This window comes from Pagrus major, chromosome 8, assembly GCF_040436345.1.
Source record: "Pagrus major chromosome 8, Pma_NU_1.0".
In the NCBI taxonomy this organism is placed as follows: domain Eukaryota; kingdom Metazoa; phylum Chordata; class Actinopteri; order Spariformes; family Sparidae; genus Pagrus; species Pagrus major.
In genome coordinates this window covers 27,493,009-27,513,916 of record NC_133222.1, presented here as the reverse complement: position 1 = coordinate 27,513,916, position 20,908 = coordinate 27,493,009, and the positions used below count along the sequence as shown (strand labels likewise).

The 20,908-nt window shown below is 42.0% G+C and overlaps 1 protein-coding gene across 1 annotated transcript in view; it reads left to right on the top strand.

Moving 5' to 3' along the window:
• The first annotated feature begins 3,147 nt into the window (after nucleotides 1-3,147).
• spon1b (spondin 1b) overlaps nucleotides 3,148-20,908 on the top strand; it is a 105,870-nt gene continuing 88,109 nt past the window's right edge. Inside the window, exons 1-2 of the mRNA XM_073472450.1 lie at nucleotides 3,148-3,670; nucleotides 4,972-5,078. Coding sequence (XP_073328551.1) covers nucleotides 3,445-3,670; nucleotides 4,972-5,078 — 333 coding nt within the window. The 5' untranslated portion in view covers nucleotides 3,148-3,444. The remainder of the gene's footprint in view (nucleotides 3,671-4,971; nucleotides 5,079-20,908) is intronic.

Below are 20,908 nucleotides of genomic sequence, written 5' to 3'. Positions count from 1 at the left end.
CGGACATACTTGTTGACCATCAACCATTAGCTCGATGATAGCCTTGGTGACTGCGTGCAACATGGCTGATGTCCTGTCCTGACTATGAAGCTGTAAGGTTTATACGCGCACCAGCTCTGAACAGAACTATGTGACTTGTGGGCTTACCAGTGGCTAACATTAGCAAAACAGCTCATAACACAGAACTCATGAATACGACAAATTTGAAGTTGGAAGGCTCACAGGAAGGCTAGCCCATCTCCCCCACCTTCAGCCCTTGTGCTAAGCTAACGTGTACTGGACAAGCCTCAGTGCTAAACAGACTTGACACCAGCCCTCAAAATCATACTGTAATGTTAGTACTGAATTTTATATTTGACCCTCTTGCACTACTAAGTTATTGAATAAATGTGTCATATTACTGTAATGAGTAACTCAGTGTTTAGGCTACTCATGTAAAGCTTTAGCATGGACACTGAGCATGAGACGTGTCATGTGATCAGTCTTGACACACATGTGACTAATGGGCCTATAAGCACTTAACTGTAGAGGGAGCTTTGCTGTTATGTTTATCTTCCAAACAGGCACTTTTACTTAAGTACAGTTGATATGTAGTGGTGGCACTTCTGCTTCAGTCCAACATGTCTCCTTTGGTCATACAAAACGAAATGAGGGATGTGTTCTCTCGACAGTGAGCACTTAGCCTATATAATGCAATACATTCAATCCACTTTCATTACTTGATCTTGTGACAAGAACGTAACTGAAGTTGTGCCTTTCTATGAGCAGAACTAAAAAAAACTTGGAAAATTATTAAAAATTCTATTGCACACTTGAGCACAATACCGAGGGCTTTTTAGGACCCTTATAGTCCATTAGAGGAAATGACTTCCACACACTAAGATCAGTGCAATTTTCATATTTAATACACCCTTTTGGCCCGTGCTTCCTGCATCAGAACCTTATTACCCTCCAGAAAGTCTTATTCAAGCTGGCAAGTTGACTAAAGACAAATTGATATGTTATCAGAGGGGCTGTGGGACTTTGAAAATAACAGCCTTTTACATCTATTTATAAGTTTTAGAGTAAAAAATGGCATAGAAAACAACCATGAGCCAGCCAGCTGGATGTAAATTTTTGAATAAGATTAACTTGTGACCATTTCATGATGTTCAGCGAGACAGAAAGGACAATAGTTTACTGATTTCCTCATACTGGATTAAAAAAAGTTGGATGTTTGGAAGCAGGAATGTTGCTGGCTGCTGTGCAAACAGGTTGTTTTCGTTCTGAAAGGTCGTTGGGTTGTTATTGACTTCACATCTCGGTCAAGGGTACGCTCCAGACGTCAGCCATCCGTCAGACAGTTTATAGTGCAGAGTCACTCCAGATGGGATCCATCACACACAGACATCCAGCCTGATGCTGTTTAGTTTAACCAGCCCCAGCTCTGAGAACTGCTCTCAGTTTGGTATCACTCCCCAATTACGCACACGCACACACACACACACACACACACACACACACACACACACACACACACACACGCCACAAAAATGTGGGCAAATCAGTTTGGAACAAGTTTATTTGATCAAGCTCATTTCCGTGAGGTTTTAGTAGGTACACACACTCACACACAAATACAAACACACACATTTGTTTCTTATAAATAGACACTGATCCTTTGATTGCAGTATTTCAAATATACAAGGAAAGTCAAAGTTAACATTGATGAAGTTGTCCCTGTCTGTGCCTCAGACAGAATATAAAGGAGGATTGCAAAATGGCTAAAAGGAACAAACTAAATTACAAAAAGGAGAAGGATCAAAACGTCATCTAACTTCATCTCATTGCTTCAGCTGAGACCAAACTACACATTTAATATGAGACCCGCATTTCCATAATCCCTCGTGCCTTTCTCTACACTATAATAAAACTTGAGGAGATGAGGGAGTAAAAGGTGCTGTGATGAGGAGAGTGACAAATTTACTAAGTAGCTCTGAATTACTTCAAGGTGCGAAGATACTTTGGCGACACCTACTGGCCAAAACACACTGCCCCCCCCCCCCCCCTCCCCCCAACACCACCACCACCCCACCCTATTGTACATGCAAGTCTATCCTGTAAGTATTTACAAGGGATTTAAGTGTGTGTGGGGAGGAAAGCTGAGAGCGTGCTTCATGTAACCCAGATGTCCATACAGAAAAGTGTGCATTTAATCCAGGAGGAAATTATCAAAAAAAACAAACAGATAACGTTATTATTGCGCACATGTTGAAACACTTTAGGGTTTAATGGGATGGAAGTGTTTATAATCAGCGTGGAGCAATCAATAGTGTTGACATTTGAAGGTAATTTTTCCTCTATCAGCAGGGCAGGCTGCTCAAACCAATGCATCTACACAGATGACCGTGCGTGCGTCATATCTAGAAAGCGCATAAGTTACTTTATATTTGTAACTTGGAATCCAATATTTCTCTGTGCTTGTCTATGAGTGATATTAAATTATTTCTTCTACTCATTTGTTCGCGTAGCCGCGCAAAAGAAAACGCGTAAATACGCACCGGGCAGGACCAAAAAGATTGAAGTGGAACAACAGTGCTCACAGTTGAGTTTATAGTGACCTTCTCCAACTTCATGGTGTCTTTCAAGCATCATGCAGCTCACAGTAAATGCAAAGCAGACATTTAAGTGTTTTATTGTTCTTTTGTTCATGTAACTTAATTTACAGGTTACATGAACCGTAATTATCGAGCAAATTATGGAGCAAAAATGCGGACAGGAGACGAGGATTAATAAACACAAGTCTATTCCGTCTTAAGTTTTGCTATGACTCTGATACTCACTTTTAAATTCACAATGTCCTCATATAACTTGATTAAGTATTTCAACTCCCATGTGGCCCCGTTAGTGCATGAGAATTTAAAATTTACTGTCGTTTTTGAACAGCAAACACATTTGTGTCTCTCCCGAGAGGTAGCTCAGTGTGTGAGAGCCACACACACAGCCAGCGTGTGTGCTGTCTGCGTGTGTGTGTGTGTGTGTGTGTGTGTGTGTGTGTACTGAGGGGAGGGCTGGCTCTTATTAAAGCGCGGAGCTCCACTTTGGACCTTCCCTCGCCTCAAGTCGAGCAGACAGCTGCGTTCACCCGCGCTCACTTATTTCACAGCCTCCCCCTCTTCCCCCAGCTGCTTCCACACTCCCCATCAACAGCGCGCACTGATCCGGGAACAGCAGCGGGAACAGCTCCTCTCTCCGCCACTTCACCGTGGTGCGTCCCAGGCGCGCTCTCTCCACTTCAGGATGGACTCGTCTCCTTCTCTTCACCTTTCCCACTGAGTGTGACGCCGCTGTAGTTTGGTGGAGTTGTTGGGGAAGGAGCTAGGACTGATCGCCTGTCCGCTGTTTCGTCTTTCCGCTGGGTTTTTGTTTTGAGCTGCCACTGTGCACTCATCTCCGGGCTCCGAAATGGGAATGTCCATGCATCTGCTGCTTTTGCAATACTATTTCGTCTCGAGTTTTTTGTGCAATGCCGTCGCTTTCGTGGAGGAGCCCTCCGGAGGCAGGTTGGACGGGTACTGCGGGCGGATCCTCCGGGCGCAGACACAGGGGACCCGGAGGGATGGCCACCATGAGTTCAGGCTCAGAGTGGAGGGGGACCCGGAAAGCTACCAGCCTGGCAGCACCTACAGAGGTAGAGTTTACAGAGTCCATCAGCGCAATCAGTGTGTAAACCTGCGCCAATTTTAACTTTAAGTGGACTGTCTGTCAAGTTGGAAACCAGAGCTTGTTTACACTTTAATGTCTAGCAATCTTTCCGGAGAACTTAAGTGTGTCTAACCACCTAACACTGCAGGTAACAGCCACAGTAACCTAGACTTGTACTGGAAGTTGCAGCCTGAAGGAGACAGTTTCCAAACTAGTCAGTCAGCCTCCTCTGATCAAAGTTTGATAAGGCTACTTAGTGTTAATGTCTGACCTATATACATTTCCTCTCTTCTTCCTGCAAGCAAGGACACACACACACACACACACACACACACACACACACACACACACACACACACACACACACACACACACACAGGAATCTGACTCCAATTCAGCTGACCCCCACAAATGTGAAGTCCCTATCCTGCCTGGTGCATTTGGCTACATAAAATAAAGACTTTGACCCGCTCGCAGAACTTCTCAGTGAGAAGTTAGAACAAACACAAAGGAGTCTTCAACTCAGACCACACCTGTTCATTTTCTCTGTTTCAAATCCTAACTTTATGCTTTAAAATTCAAATAAACCCACTGAAACTTTTTTCTTTTGTTTTTTACAGTAATAACATCTTGTATACTCCAGTTTTGTCCCAGGCTTCAAAAACAAGTAGGAAAATCGAGGGTCACCTTGTCTTGAAGTCTCACACTGAGATCATATGTCAGATCATGCATTTTTTTTTTGTTTGTGATGCCACATTTGGCAATCCAGGGCTAAATTCTAATCAGCTGTCAGGGATGTGTGAAGGACACCACCAGAGGAAAAACCGAAGTTATTTCCCAAACCTTCACGGTCTTTAAGTAGCAAATAAGTTCACTTATTAAAAAACGGAAAAGATTGAAAATATTGACATCTTCGTTCTCAGCACCGGGAGCAAGTTTTAAGATAAATGGGCTTGTATGAAAATGCAAGGTTAAAAATTACAAGGGGATGAGCCGAATAAAATTCCACCCACATCTGATTATGTGGCTCCTGTTCCTGGCCCAAACTCCCTACATGAGATTTATAGGCTCTTTTTTATTCAAGTGTGAGATGTTAAAGCTCCGTTTACAGCCCTCACTCTTCTACACCAGGCTGATGCTAACAGGAGTGCTGCATGCATGCGTGTTTCCCTGGAATCATCCACGGTGACCCTGCATCATGCGGTGCAACCCTGATGTGTCAGTGTATGTGCCTCTTTACTGCTCGCTGTCTCTGTGGAGTAAATGTGCTCTCTCTCTGCTTTACAGTGATCCTCCTGGCAACCAGCCCTGCTTATTTCAGAGGTTTCACCCTCATTGCGCTGAAGGAGGGCAGAGAGGGCACCACAGACGACGACTACACCGGCCAGTTCCAGGTAAGGATAAGCAGATGTGGAAAGGAAAAGAAGGAGTCACTGCATTCTTAATGCGCACTGAGCTTTCTGGGAAAGTTTGCAAAAGATGAACTCATTTGCATGCTATAATGCACATGAGAGTCGACTCGGCTGCTCCCCACTGTCTTCTGATATGGAGGTTAAAGGAGGTGTTGCCGACAGATGCAACACAGCTCCCCTGGATGAAGACGGAAGAAAAGCTCTCCTGTTGTGACACAGAAGAAAAGAGAGTTGCCTCTTTGCTCTTCTAGGGTGATGCATCCTTCTCACTAAGTAGCAGGAGCTTCCTCTTGCGGAGGAAGGAGAAAAGGAAGGAGGAAGGAAAGGAAGAGGCATGTGAGGACAGATAAACAGAGAGTTCAAGAGAAAGCAGGAGAGAGAAGTGAAATGTTTGGTTCAGTAGTAACACAGCTCCCACTGAGCAGCACAGAGCTCCTGAGGAGAGAGCCAGACTTCCTCAATTACCTCCTGCTCAGTGTAAACAGGAACACACATCTGTAGCCGTGTTTCCACATGCTGATCCTAACCAGACTCTCACCAAACAGAGCAAGCGGCTGCTTTCATGTCACCAACATTTTGAAAAGAGGACTGGGGAAACTGTGCTTCTTGGTTCCACAGAGATTGAAACAAATAATCATGTCTGTTTTAGATTTTGTTGTAATGCTTCCCCTGCAAGCAGAGACAACAGTGAGTGTGAGGTATTTACCAATCTTCAACTCTGAACCTTCCCTTTTATCGTGTTGGGAACATCTTTGTTTGCTGGCTTCAGTTTGGGTTTCCATTGAGGATGGAGTGAAATAAACTTCAATCATCAATTCTTGATATATGGATTGGCTCAGGAGTTTTTTGTGGCTTTAATGTCTAACGTCACTCATCAAAGCATAAAGGTACCCTGTGGGTTTTCTGACCACTAGCAATGCTTTTTGCCAATGATTTCCTGTTTTGCTTTGTATCTTGTGCCCACACACGCACAAAGATGCAGCCAATGTGATACAAATTCCTGCCACCATTTTCCCGCCTTTTCACTGATCGTCAGTTGGCGGCGGCTACGGGCAAAGAAATGTAGCAATGTGCTACAATGTGCCAGCGTCGGCAGGAAAATAAAAAGAGCGAAGGCAAGTAAACATGGGATGAATTAAAATGTTCAAACCAGACTAGTATTCTACTGCCATGCTTGTGGCTCTGTTACTTGAAAGCAGTGGTGCTTTGAGCTAAATGCTAAGATCAGAATGCTAACATGCTCATAATGACAACACTAACGGATTCAACCTCTGCCTTGACCAAAGTATTGGATTGACTGACTGAAAGACAGACAAGCAGACAGATATTGTCATCCCTACAGCAAAATCAGATTTGTTCTACTTACAATACACACCGTGTGTTCTGGTGAGAAACTGACTGTAGAGAGAACTGTTGTTTGTTTACAAGAAGACTCCACAGGGCACAGACACAACAAACCAAAACCAATAAACAGTTATAATATTAATATAATACATCACAGTTTAACACAATACAGCTAAACAGCACCACAAACTAAAACATCCAAAATGGTCATAAAGTGGAATCAACACCTCTTTAAAGTAGTTTTAAACAAAAACTGAACCTTTATTGCAGGACTGTTTGTATTAGACTGCATTATGTACCTAATAAACTGGCAACTGAGCGCAATATACACTGTATGACCGAAAGCATGTGGACATTGGAACAAAGCCTATGGGCACCTCAAAATCACACCCATTAATCTGCTGCTCTACCAGCCTCCACTCTTCAGGGGAGGGTTTCGACCTGATTTTGGAGCCTGGCGGCAGAATTGACTCCCATTCAGCTACTCGAGCATTAGTGAGGTGAGGTCCAAGACTGATGTTGTCTCACAGATGCCGTTTCATTCACTTCTGCCTGTTAAGTTCTTCTAAACCAAACTGAAAAAAAACAATTTCGTTAAGGGCATGGAGGCCTAATCAGATTGAAACAGGAAAGGGCTGAAAAGAAACAGCTCATAATTTGAACTTAGGTCCCCGAATCACCAAAAACAATACTGAGGGCTGTCTACATCTTGGTTGTATTAGGTACATCATTAGAAATCATTAAGTGGATCCAGAAAAGACCACAAGAATGCTTCAGCTCCATTGTTTCTTTGTCAGCTTCTTTTTTTTTTTAATGAAATTTGAACCAAATTTCAATTAACATTCAGCCTTTGGCAAAATGATTAGTTTTAATACTTAGTTAAAGGTGTGTTATGTGAGGATTTTAGTTAAAAGCACAGAAAAATAACTAAAATTATCAACAGAATGTGAAGAAATGTATTGTATTGCAAACCAGCTATCCCCGGCCCATCACAGTACAAAGCTCCTGTGCTAGCAGTGTAAACACCAACACTCTCCCACTGTTCTGAGCTCCGAGTCCGGACCACTAGCTGCATGGCTATCTGAGTAATTCAACATGTGGCCAATTGTTACATATTGCACATTTTATTGTGAAATGAGCATTTAAGATCACATACATTGTGATATTTTTCATATATTTTCTCATGAACAACTGCCCTTATGTAAGTGAAAACCTGGCATATGTATAATGTGATTATCTATCACCATGTGTGTGTTCACGCAAATCCAAATGCAAATGCAATTTCTAAACCATTTTCTTTACTTAAAAAGTCACAAAGTTGATGGGTGTGCAGGCTTGGCAGAGTTGTTTGGTCCTTAAGTGCTTTCAAGATCATTTCTTCATTGTCAATCGTCCTGTTCCTGAGTGGCTCTTAGGAGGTATGGTATTGACACACTGAACCAAAATGTAACGTTTCTTTTTTCACGTAGTTACTGCAGGCACTGAAACAGCGTAGGGAGCTTGGTTTCTGACACTGAAAATGTCTTTTTGTCTTATTTTTTCATTTACTTTCCTCCTCTTAACAATGTGTGTTTTTAAAATCTTATATGGTGTACAGACTCATACAGTATGTTTGGCCGTAGTTTGACAGTTCGCATCTTGCAGCAGCTTTGCCTTGGGGTTTACTCTCCAAGTTTTCAACCTCTAAATTATAATTAAATTTCTTTTCAAGTTTACACACTGCTCTACCGATGATAAAGCAAACAACAGCCTCGGGATGAAAAGTGAAAATAAGGCATCATTTTAAAAAAATGTAATAAAGGGTCTGAAAAATTGTGTTCTTAAGTTTAAAAGGTTGAGAGTGATTTTGTGTGGCCTCCCTAACGAGGTTAAATAAAGTCGCTGGAGTCAGGACTGATGTGTTTGGTGTATAGTCTTCAGTGTGATTCTTCCTGAGGATAACACAGCTTGTTGTGTGAAAACGAGGATAACAGACTAAACATGTTGTTTTCTAGCTCACAGTAGGACCTTGGTTTTGTCTGAATTGCTCTGATCATTTTGGTTTAAACAGTTCAAACTCAAACATTGCAGCTCACTCTGCTCTATTTGATTTCTGCTCCCCGCACAATAAATACCTCTCAGCCTGAACCTCATAGTCCCGACAGACTGTGGAGTGAGGCAGAGACCGGGGAGCAGGCAGTGAGCAGAAACTGGAACAGTGTGGGCTGAGCTTGAACAAAATTAAAGTTGACAATCTGGCTTTACAATCTGTTTAATACATATTGGCAAATCCATCAGACACATTTTGTTCCGTAATTGACAGTTGTAATAGACACTTTAATCCACATGTGGGAATAAAATAAGGCCTCTAGAGATAAACTGCTGTCACATCACTGTCAAGTGTTTAAAGAATATATTTCGCTCAGAAAAGTTCTGAGACGTCGACGTGTCCTGCGTGATGTTAACCGATGAAAACTTTACTTTTGATTCAAGTAGTAAAATAAATTAGTTTCAAAATGATTCCATTCATTAAACACGCCGTACTTTGTGTCCCACTTATATTAGGGAGTCGATAAGAGAAGATGCAGCGTGACAGCCAGTCTGGCTTTTTATCCAAATGACCTCAATCCATCAAACTCAGCCTCTCTTTATCAGAGCGGTTTACATAATAATACTTATGTAAAATTAAGTTTATACAACAATTCATATTCCTGTCAGTTTATTTTCCCCAAGTTAATTATGCGGCTAGTTTTGCAATGTCACGATTGTTATTGTGCGGTGAAAGAGGGGCCAGATGAACACAGTTGTGGTTCCTCATACGGCCGTTCTCTCTCCTCGTCCTCTGGTACTCGGTTGTTTCTGGCAGCTGTCCTGGAATGTGCCCGCCTGCTGTTTCACTAAAACAGCACAACTGCGAGTCACTGCTCATTGTTTTTTTTCCTTAAGCAATAATCTGCTCTTTGTCCCCATTATTAACATTTAAAGACTTCAGCCTTAATGTGTCAGACCTTGGATAGTATGTCTGTGAGTGTGAATCTGTGTGTGTGTGTGTGTGTGTGCGTGCGCGACTCAGGATCCCTTAGAGTCTGTAGTCATTGTCTGCTTTGGAAATGCGTGTCTTTGTGCTTATGTATGCACTGAATGGGCATGTGGGTATACGTGTGGCTCTGCATGTGTGTTTTTCCCAGCCCTCCTTGTGTTAGTATGGTACATGGGTCATATTTATCGAGGCCAGGGCCTTGTTATTGCTCAGGGAGACAAGCGGAGCTTGTTTGGATAAGGGGAGAGATGAGCAGCCATGAGATTTTATCTTCTTTTTTTTCTGCACAGATTATCTAGGGTTCTGAGTTTAGCTGGGGATAAACAAACCGAATCAGTTTAAAGTTCCAAAGCTAAGACATAGGTTTCAGATGGAGGCAATTACATAAGCCAAGCAGAGCTCAGAAGACTTTAAAGAAAAGAATGTGTAAGATGTGTGTAGAGTCGGAATGATGGTGACCTGATATGCAGCGTAATCACACTAAGATGTGATCCTAAAGTAATTATTGCCTCTTTAAGTATCCAAAGATAGATACACACAGGAGACTCGCATCTTTCCTTGTTTATCGGATTAACAGGAATTTAGAAGTACAGCTGTGTGGTTGTTTTCTTCAAGGAACTTCCACTGAAGCTGGAAGACGCTTAACATACAACTTTATTCATTCTGCTCAACAAGCTGGTAGGTTCAGATGCATGAGGTTTGCATGACTAATGTTGTACTTTGCACTGATGATGGCTAATTACTGTAAATACATAATGAAGCAAGAATACGAGCGAGAGGCAACCATTTCTAACTAAGTGATTTACCAGGGATTCAGTTGTGGCTCTTCAAGTGTTTGAAAAAATGAGTTTCCACAAGGACGTGAGAACTCATTTTGGTCGGATTGTGAATAGATACAAGAAATGTGTGCAATATGGATTTGTACAGTAATTTGCAGAACAACTTTGATCAAAAAGTATTTGATAGGAAATGTACTGAAGTATCAAAAGTAATTTTCTGGCAGTAAATGTACTTTACTTTGTAGTAAAAATAAATGAAACATTGTTCATTTTCATATTAACATCTGTGTATAAACTGTAAACAATGGGTTGACTGATTATTGTCCCGGCTGATTAGCACATCTAATATTTAGGATTTTTCTGATTATCGGAATCAGTTGGGTTTTTTTTATCCCAAAAAATAAATTGATTTAAACGTTTGCTGCCTTTCCTCTGATGCAGCATGTGATCTACTAAGTAACTAGTAACAAAAGTTATCAAATTAATGTAGTGAAGTAAAAAAGTACAACATTTGCTTCCAAAAAGTAGTGGAGCAGAAGTTTGAAGTAACAGAAAATGTAAAAAAAAATACTAAAGTACCTCAAATTGTAAGTTGTTAGTAGATGTACTTAGTCACATTCCATCAGTGAATGTTTCATATCAATGAATGGCTATTATGCTGATCTGTACCACAGAACATCTAAAGCAATATATTTTCAAGCTTTACCCAAAGCTTTTATATTTTCCTTTCTAATCATGTACCTTTTGCTCTGCTGAGCAAAGCGTTTCTCTGTTGTGTTTATGGTCTGAAAAATGGATTTTTATGGTTGGGAAGCCAGTGAGGGATTAGATCCTTGTTGCTGTGTTTGTGTCTTTGCTGTGCAAAGCGTTTTTTTTTTTTAATACAACTGGCTCAATTTTAAGAATGAGCATTGAGTTATGCTATCATAACTCAATGCTCATTCTTAAATTGAGCCAGTTGTATTCAAACAAACCAAAACGCTTCTGCCCAACAGCAATAGATCACAAACACAGCAACAAGGATCTAATCCCTCACTGGCTTCCCAACCATGAAAATCCATGTTAATCAGGAGAGACTTGTAATTTCTTTGAGTGAACAAGAAGAAAGTCTTTGGCAGTTAGTCTCCATCGTGATGAAGAATGTTTTTGGGGAGATGATGAAGCTGTGCGTAGAATAGGAAACCCCTCCGGTGGAGTCTAGAGCCTGGTGGTGGTGATGGAGGAAGGGGGATCCTGGAGATCTGATAACGGGGGAGTTGATTTTGGTGAGTAGAACCTAGCCACTGGATGAAGGGCTGAAGGAGGATGGGGTAGAAGAGGGTCACGCAAACGCCTGAAATGACAGCTGACAGCAGAGAGGAGAGCGGTTTTAAGTTTGACAGCAGAGACACTAGGAACTAGGAACTGGACCCTGGGTTTACTGTTCACACTGTACATTTCAAACACCAGCAAAGTTGTTTCATTGGTTGGTTAGTTTGTTGAAGCAACATTATGTAACTTTTTTACCTTTAAAAAAATAGCAGCTTTAAAATCATGTTGATGGTACAGTGTCTTGTAACAGGCTGAATGGTGTCTCTGTCTCTTGTTTCTGCACTATGTAACTTCAGTGAGAGGGTAGGATCACAGTGTTACATACATGTTTACTTCAACGTACAAGTTTTCAACACATAACACTGTTATGATGTAATGAGTTTTGTTTGTAGTTAGCAGCTACATTACATCTGACAGATTGCTACAGACCTGGGATTTGTATTAACAACAGCGATGTTGCACTCACAAACTGTGGGTGCGCCAAACTGCACACAATGCCAATTTCTACATAATGTTGCTTTAACATGAGTGATAGCAAGCATCAAATTTTAGAGAAAGATGCGTCAGTACTTCTCAAACTTTGTTTTTATTTGGATTCTTTATTTTTTGCAAATGTTTCTATGCACTGTAGCCCTTACAACTGCTAATGTACTTTTGCCCTTGGGAGGCCTAAAAACAGATATGAACAGAAGGTCTGGCCAACCTGAACATGCCCCAACCAACGATCACAAGCTGCTAATCCAGCAGCAAGAAGTGATCCCTCACTTTCATTTTCATTTTCAGTTTAACAAGGATGTCAACTAATTTCAGCTAGAAGTCACTAGTGACTAGTGGCTCCCTCAGTGGCTTCCCTCTAACAATGAGCTGTTTGATGGACTGCATGCACGATGAAGCTGGGGGCACCATTACTGGCAATTAAGCTTTGGTTCTCTGTGGTGGGATTTGTGGCCTCAGATTACTTTTCAAACCGTTTGATTGTCAGCTGATCTGTGGGACATAGTGTATGAAAACACCACAATGAAGATAATGTAGCACCAAAGATGGAGACTAGATACTGTATGCGTCATAATATTTTACCATCTATGAATAGAAAAAAACAAAACTCATTTTTTTTGTCAAGATAAATGCTTTAAAAACTGTTGTGTGAAACTATGGTGTAATACGCACCAGCAGCCAGGGTCAGGTGAAATGACTTGAAAAAGGCACCTCTGTTTGTCATAGAAATTGCCACCACTTAGTTTTTATTGTTTGAAAGTCAGAAGCGATGGAGGATGACTGCTGTGGTCTCAACAGCTCTGTGACTCAGCCTTGGTCTGAGCAGGATCCTGTCTAGTGTCTTCAAGCTGTTTCTCATTGACAGTAGCCTAAACAAACTGAGTGGGCAAGGCTGGAAAACAGACACACATGCACACACAAGTAGACACACACAAACAAAGTCAACCCTATTCATATACACATGCCCACACATACACCTCGGCTGTGTTTACTTGCCACGAATACAAATGGCCCAACACTCTGGCTGAGGTCTTAGGTTCATTTGTTAATAACTGAGTGAGGGTCCATATTGCTAAGGACAAACCCATCTCCAGGATACTCCCTTAAAATTATTAACTGATTATTTTGCTTCAAGCTACCTTCTTTCTTACTGGTTTTCTTTTTTTAAATCTAAAACAAAGCCAACCACCCAGTGACTGACAGGGGTAGTTCTCTTTTGTATCTAACCTGAGAATTAGAGAAAACATAGTGAAACTGGAGATATTGTAGGTGTACGACTCATAACAGCTGTCAATTATGGCTCGGCATTTCTGTCAGGAGAACGAAATGATGATACCAGTTGGAACAAATGAGTCTTCATTAATTCAGAGTTACTTTATTTGCAGAAAGCATAAGTCAAAGTGTTTGTAAACGGCTATGCCATGTTTGAGAAAGTCTTTCACTTTACCACATTGCACTGTAGCGCACATGTGTCATTTAGACTTCTTCCTGAGTACGCTCTTCAGTCAAGGTGAGAGACTTTGGTTGTTATTGTCAGAGCTTTTCACACCAAACCCCCAATAACGTCAGAGCTTTCACAAAAGAAAAAACAGAGATGAGATAGGGACATGACAGACTTTTGTTTTTTTCTACTATTCAAGTAGAATAGAGACGGACCATTTATGGCTGTAGTCTGCATGAACACAAACAAGACACAAACACTCCTCGGAATGATGACTATGACAGCATTACAGCTCACAAAAGCTTCAAAAAAATTCCTCTTAAATTGACTTCTCCGAAGCTTTATAGCACTAAAATGTGTATATAACTGTAAAAAGCTGGGTTTTACAAAGAGCTTTGGGGCCATTTTTGTATTAAACACACCCAAAGAACAATACGCTCCCTCTTCGCCTATGTTGTTTTGTGTTATTGAACGCCAAAAGCCACAGAATTGGCTCCATTAGCTGGAAAATAAACCTACATACACACATATAGTCATTTTTTATAGAGTAGCTGTTTGGATATGTGACACTGCTGCCTTGGTTGGGTGGCTCAGGCACAGAATGTAATATGATGCAATATTTGTGATAGCCCCAAGATCTCAGCGGTATTCTGCAGTAATAGTAGAACTTTGATTGATGGAAAGCTCAAGGCAAAATGTCAGCGCCTTCGAGGTCTTCATCGAGCAAGAGAACTTTGTTACTTTCTGAAATAAGCTCATCTTCAAGTGTTGACGTGACATTTCAATCAATCTGTCTGTCTGCCCTTGTTTTCCCTCCAAAAAGTTTCATCTCCACGCTCAGGTCCCAGAGGTTTTAACTGTATTCACTCCTTTGTAACTGCTTTGCATTTAATTACAAACATGCAATGTGTGCAAACACTTACACACACACACACAAGCACACGCACACACGCACACACACACACACACACACACACACACACACACACACACACACACACACACACACACACACACACACATTAATATAACTCTTATTGTCAGCTTCCTCCAGGGATCCGGGGTGTCTGTTCAAGCCTTGGTTTGCCTTGTCTGTCTCCCGTCTCTTTGTGTGTGTGATGACGTGTATGTGTGTGTGTGTCCGTGTGTGTGTGTGTGTTTGAACAGGGCTCTGCATTTGCTTGTGCAGGCACTCTGAAGCATCTGTGTTTACCGTCTCAACAGAGAGCGAGAGATTGAGTGAGAGAGATTGAGATAGACAAACCGTGGACACACACAGACATGGCAGCCTCTGCAGTAAAAACAAACGCTCCTTTGCCAGTCTTCCCACACTCCCGCTCTTTGTCTGTCTCTCTTTCTGTCTGTCCTTCCATCCCTCACACATTCTCTACTACGAATGATAGAACAATATGGCTTAAACCCTAACCGCGCTTGGTTTGTTTCCAGTTTAATTTGTTTAAATGAAAATCATGACAGTAATACCACTATTGCGTATGTTGTAAGTTTGAGTCCCCCTTGGTAACATATTGTTGACTTGAACCCTGTTGACTCCTGACTTTAAGTCATCAGGCTCAAACCCAATCTCCCCCTGAGCCCAAATTTGAGGAGTCTTTAGGAATCAGCATTCACAGAGGGAGAGAGAGAGCAGCTGCTCTCAAACAAGGCGGTTTCCATTTTGAAATAACATTTGAATGAAAATGCAAAAACTACAACTTGGAATCTAAATTCTAGGTCTTGGGGCTTGTTGTGGGACTTGTCTATCTGGACATTGAATTGGATTGTCTTAACCTGAAACTTAATTGTGCTGACTTGTGACTTGACTCTTTTGAGTTGGAATAGGACTTGGGATTCCATTACCCTGACTTGGGGCCGAACCTGGGCATTGCTTGAGGATTTAAAGCCAATGTTTCAGACTTTGGACTTTACTTTTAGACTTACCTGTTCTAAGTATTGACGTGGGACTTGAACGTGTGTGATTTCGGACTTGCACATCTAGAATTTAGACTTGACCGTCTTAACTTTGTTAACAGTTACAGACTTGACTGACTTGACTGTTGTCTTACTAGTCTTGACATGGGACTAGCCTGTCTTGATTTTGGGTTGCCCTTTGGAAAAAGAAATGTGGAATCTATTACTTGGAACCAAAAGTAAATGACTTGAGACTTTGATCGACTTTGATCGACTGTGTAGACTTTGGACTTCACTTAGTTGATTCTTGCCTTGACTTGTTTGTATCCTGAGTTAACCATGCTAACCCACTAACTTGACTTCAGACTTGTCTGTCTTGAATTGGGTTGCCATTTTGAAAATATATTGCATTTTAATGGAACAAGGAAAAAAACACAGGTACCATGACTTAGAAAGTTCAGGACTGTCTATACTCACCTGTCTTGTGGGAATTAACCATCTGGGCTGGGATTTGAATGTTATGACTTGGAACATGACTTGGCTGCAATGACTTGGCCCTGGAGTTTCTTACATCCAAATATCTTAACTATTAATATCTTTTAATGTCTTAACCTGGAACATTACCTGGGTCTGGACAGTCATCACTCTGGTCTTCGTGTAGGACTTGACTGTTCTGAGTTTAGACTTTTCTATCTGAACTAGGGACCCAGAGGTTTAGTCATGCTAATTGTAACCTTGACTTGATATTTGATTAAATTGACTGTCTTGACTTGGAACATTACTTTGAACTGTAATGACTCTGGTCTTGATTTAGGACTTTATAGTCTTGACTTGGCATTTGCCTGTCTATGAGATTGGACTATTTGTACTAGGAACCTGATGTCAGATCTCTGTCTTGGCTTGGCGCTGACCGTCTTACCATAGAACATTACCTGTGACTGGACAGCCATGGCTCTGGGCTTGAATTAGGGTCTGACAGACTTAATTGTATTATGATTGTTTTTATCAAGCCGACTGCAGTGCTGTCCAGTAGAAAAATCAGCCTGAAAGAACACAATGATGGATAACTGTTCTATTTATATTTGTCCCGCTATTGTGACTAATTTTAAGTGTGTACGTATATACATCTGAGCATTCAGCGTCATCACAGAAAATATCTGTGCCTTTTCTCGTCTAGACAGTAGCTATTTCTTTTAAGTATTATCCATGTGCAGTTTCTGTTTCAATTCATCATGTTGTACCCTTAATCTATCTCCATATTCCTCTCTCTCCCAATTTTCTGTGTCTGTCTTCTCCTTAAGCCTGCATCTTCCCTTTTCTTTGTGTTTCTCACTTTCGCCTTTTCTTCCCTTATCTCTTTCATGTCTCTTTCCCCACTCTCTGTGTCGTCTTCTGGCGTTTAGTCAGTTGTTTGTGTCTGCTTTTGACTGAGAGAACTTCAGTCTTGCTGACACAAAGTAAACCAAGCTGTATATAAGGAGGTATGAGGAAGTCAGTACAGAGATACACAGTAGTATGTATGTGTTTGTGGGCTCTGTATGTGTTCTCCCAGGTCTGAATTGATTTCAGTGTGTTCACAGTGTACATCTATGTTATCGCATTTGGATGTGGAATAGAAAGTGTTGTGAAAGAAAGAAACTGAAAAAGAAACAAAGAAGGAAAGAGCTGTCTGTGACATTTGTCTACTTCTTGATGTGCTATCAGGAGTTGAGGACTGGGTGTTAGGTCATTGTTATTGTCAAGCTGAGGCAGCTGGAGAACACTAGCAACAAGGTCATAGGCCATGTCAGCATGTGCGTCTCTGACTGTGTGTGTGTTTAGTCTCTAAAATGTCTGACAAGGTGCAAGTACCGAAGGGAGTGAGCTGGACACATCCTGAATTCACAAGGCTGTTATTATACAAAACCCTGCATAACTTGCTTTGGCTGAAGCTGGTGTTCCTCTGTGATTCATTGAAGAAATAAAAGATGTTATGTTAATGTCATTAATGCAGAATAAAAGATTGGTCATATTAGTGTTACTGGGGTTGTCTTGATATATGAAGTATAGACATCAGTTAACCACTGAGATTAAGGTTGGATAAAACTGGACATGCACGTTTCCTTCATCTCTGCACTCTGCAGCTCCCACCATACAGTATCTCAGCACATAAAACATTTTGCTTCTCTCAGTCTCTGATCACTGATGATGAAAGACTACTCACTCTGAGCACATGCAACATATTTACAAGGAAGCAAAGTGAATAGGTTCCCTTTTGATAAAATCTTAAAGAGGTCATATTATGCTAATGTTCAGGTTCATACTTTTATTTGGGGGTCCTAGTAGAATAGGTTTACAAACATTCATTTTCAAAGAACACATTATTTTTCTCATATGGTGCATTGCTGCAGCACCCCTTTTCCCACTGTGTCTTGAAAGCTCCGTTTTAGCTACGGAGTGAGACATCTCGCCTCTGTTCAATCTTTGGTGAGAGTTGCACATGCGCATTACTTAACAGGCAGGATGCAGCCAATCAGAGGCAGAGTAGGGCGGTCATGCCAAGCAATGTAGTGTGATCCAACATAATGCTGCTTGTGATGTGGCTCAGCAGTGACTCCTAGTTTTATTTTGAAAGGTGCTCTTTTATTTTGTAATTCTTTGCCATTCTATTGTTTGCTAGTCACATGGGTAAGGCACAGGTCAGATCGGCCATCTTGGATAATGTTGTGAATAGAAAATGTGCTCCAGAGCAGCATCATACCTTTAATCGGGTTTATCCACCGTCGTTGAGCCTTGGAGAAGCTTTGTTTGTGAGTTTGTTATATATCATATCTGTATAATTCATAGTTTGTGCATATTGATTGCTTATTTCATATATTTTAATTAATGATAAAAATTCCTATTTCATTGTATGTAGCATGTAGCTCTATGTTTAAGCTAACAGTGCAATTTACCTATTTTCTGTATCCATATTTCAGTTTCACAAGAAAGAGTGGGCTTTGTAAAGCAACTGACAAGACAAACAGTAAAGCGTCATTTTACTTCTACGTCTGAGTCATCTTTTCACCTTTTCAACGCCACACCAAGTGTTTAGCTATCTGTCACTCAGTGCAGTTACGCACATGCAGGGGACAGAATAGTGAAAAAACAGCATCACAGCGGGCTCAACACGGCTGTTACAGTGGAGAAAGACTCCGGCTCTCCATCTACTACCTTGCTTCATCGGATTTGTGCTCTTCATACCAAGTGAGTGGTTTACTACAGCATATAAGATGGATAACAAAGGAAACACGGAGGATAAGCACAATGCTCCATCTCAGCCAGCATCTGTTAAATCGCATGTGACCAGGTCAGACGTTGCTTCATCTACTAGTTCCAGCAAATCGGCTAGTTTAGTAGCAGCTAAAGCACGTGCCAAGGCTGAGGCAGCTCGTGCCCGCTCCACCTTTGTTAAAAGAGAAACCGAGCTCATGGTCGAAAAGGCTCAGCTGAAAGTAGAGGAGGTGCGGATGGAGGCAGCTTTAACTGCATTGAGGCAAGAAGGAGAAGTTGCAGCTGCAGAAGCTGAAGCAGAGATTTTGGAAGCAGCAGTAGCAGAAATGGACTCTAAAGCAGGTTCGCTGGTCTTTGCTGGTATCCCACGTGACTCCAGAGAGAAAAGAACAAGCGACTATGTTGAGTGTCACTCTAGAATGCATTCTAGTCACCAGTCGTTGCTTCATCCTGAAGGTAATACTGCACCTGATCACCTGATTCATGGAGCTCCTTCAGCTCTTCCACTCCAAGACAGCATGCATTATCCTACTCACATGGCTGGGGATGGTCTGAACGTCACTCCTTCTTCTGTCAAGCACCACACTAGCTACTCAGAAGTACGTAGCAAGAAGCAGCCTGCTGTCCAACGTCCAATCGAGACCCAGTCACACAGTTTGTCTCCCATGAGGGGACCTCAGACACATGCAACTCCGCGCAAGACGCAGACGCCACAGCCGTATGTGACTGACCATACAGGTATGAATGACTTCGCTATTTATATGGCTCGACGTGAACTCGTGACCTCTGGGTTGATCAAGTTTGACGACAAACCAGACAACTACTGGGGATGGAAATCAACCTTCACAAACGCCATACATGGACTGAGACTTACCTACAACGAAGAGCTTGACCTCCTAGCGAAGTGGCTGGGTCCTCGGTCATCAGAACAGGTCATGAGAATTAGAGCAGTTAATGTCAGTGACCCTGAGGCTGGGCTCAGGATGGCCTGGATGCGTCTGGAGGAATGTTATGGTTCCCCTGAAACGATTGAGAAGGCTCTTTTGGACAAGCTTGAGAGGTTCCCCAGGATTGGAAACAAAGATCCGCTGAAACTGAGAGAACTTGGTGATCTGCTTCAGGAGTTGGAGTCAGCGAAACTAGAAGGTTACTTACCTGGACTTGCTTATTTGGATACATCTCGGGGTGTTAATCCAATAGTGGAGAAATTGCCGTATGCACTCCAGGAGAAGTGGATATCACATGGCAGCTCATACAAGATGCAGAATCAAGTTCAGTTTCCACCATTCTCATTCTTTGTGAACTTTGTCTCCAGAGAGGCTCAGGTTCGCAATGATCCAAGTTTCACACTCAGCTCATCCAACACTGCACCAGTGAAGACAGACAATACTGTGAAGAGGTATGCTACATCTAGAGGCCAGGTTTCATCACACAAAACAGAGATTACACCAATACCTTACACCAAAGCTGTAGAGACCCTCAGCAGCAACCTGGATGTCAACAGACAGTGCCCGATTCACAAGAAGCCTCATCCGCTCAAACGATGCAGAGGCTTTCGAGCTAAGCCAATGGAAGAACGCAAAGCATTTCTCAGGGAGTGTGGAGTTTGTTTTAGATGCTGTGCGTCAACTGATCACATGGCTAAGGAATGCAAAATGATCATTGAATGCAAAGAGTGTGACAGCAATAAACATGTGGCTGCACTTCATCCAGGACCGGCTCCTTGGACAGCTAAAGAGCCAGACTCAGAGCATGGCGGGGAGCAAAGGCGAGAAGGATCTCCTGACATAATCTCCAAATGCACAGAAGTGTGTGGCGAAGCCAACACATCTCGCTCATGCTCAAAAATCTGTCTCATAAAGGTGCATTCAAAGGAACAGCCAAACAGATCAATCAAAGTCTATGCTGTACTCGATGACCAGAGTAACAGGTCTCTCGCTCGGTCCGAGTTCTTTGACTTGTTCAACCTTGCAGGCTCAGATTCTCCTTACACTCTTCGCACATGTGCTGGAGTCACAGAGATGTCAGGAAGAAGAGGAACTGGCTTCATCGCACAGCCTTTGGATGGAAGTCTCAGTGTGCCTCTTCCCACTCTCATAGAGTGCAACCATATGCCCGACGACAGGTCGGAAATACCTACTCCCGCGGCTGCAAAACACCACTCTCACCTCAAGCCTATCGCTCACCTGATTCCTGAGCTCGACCCCGATGCACAGATTCTCCTGCTCCTCGGCCGGGATATCTTACAAGTGCATAAGGTAAG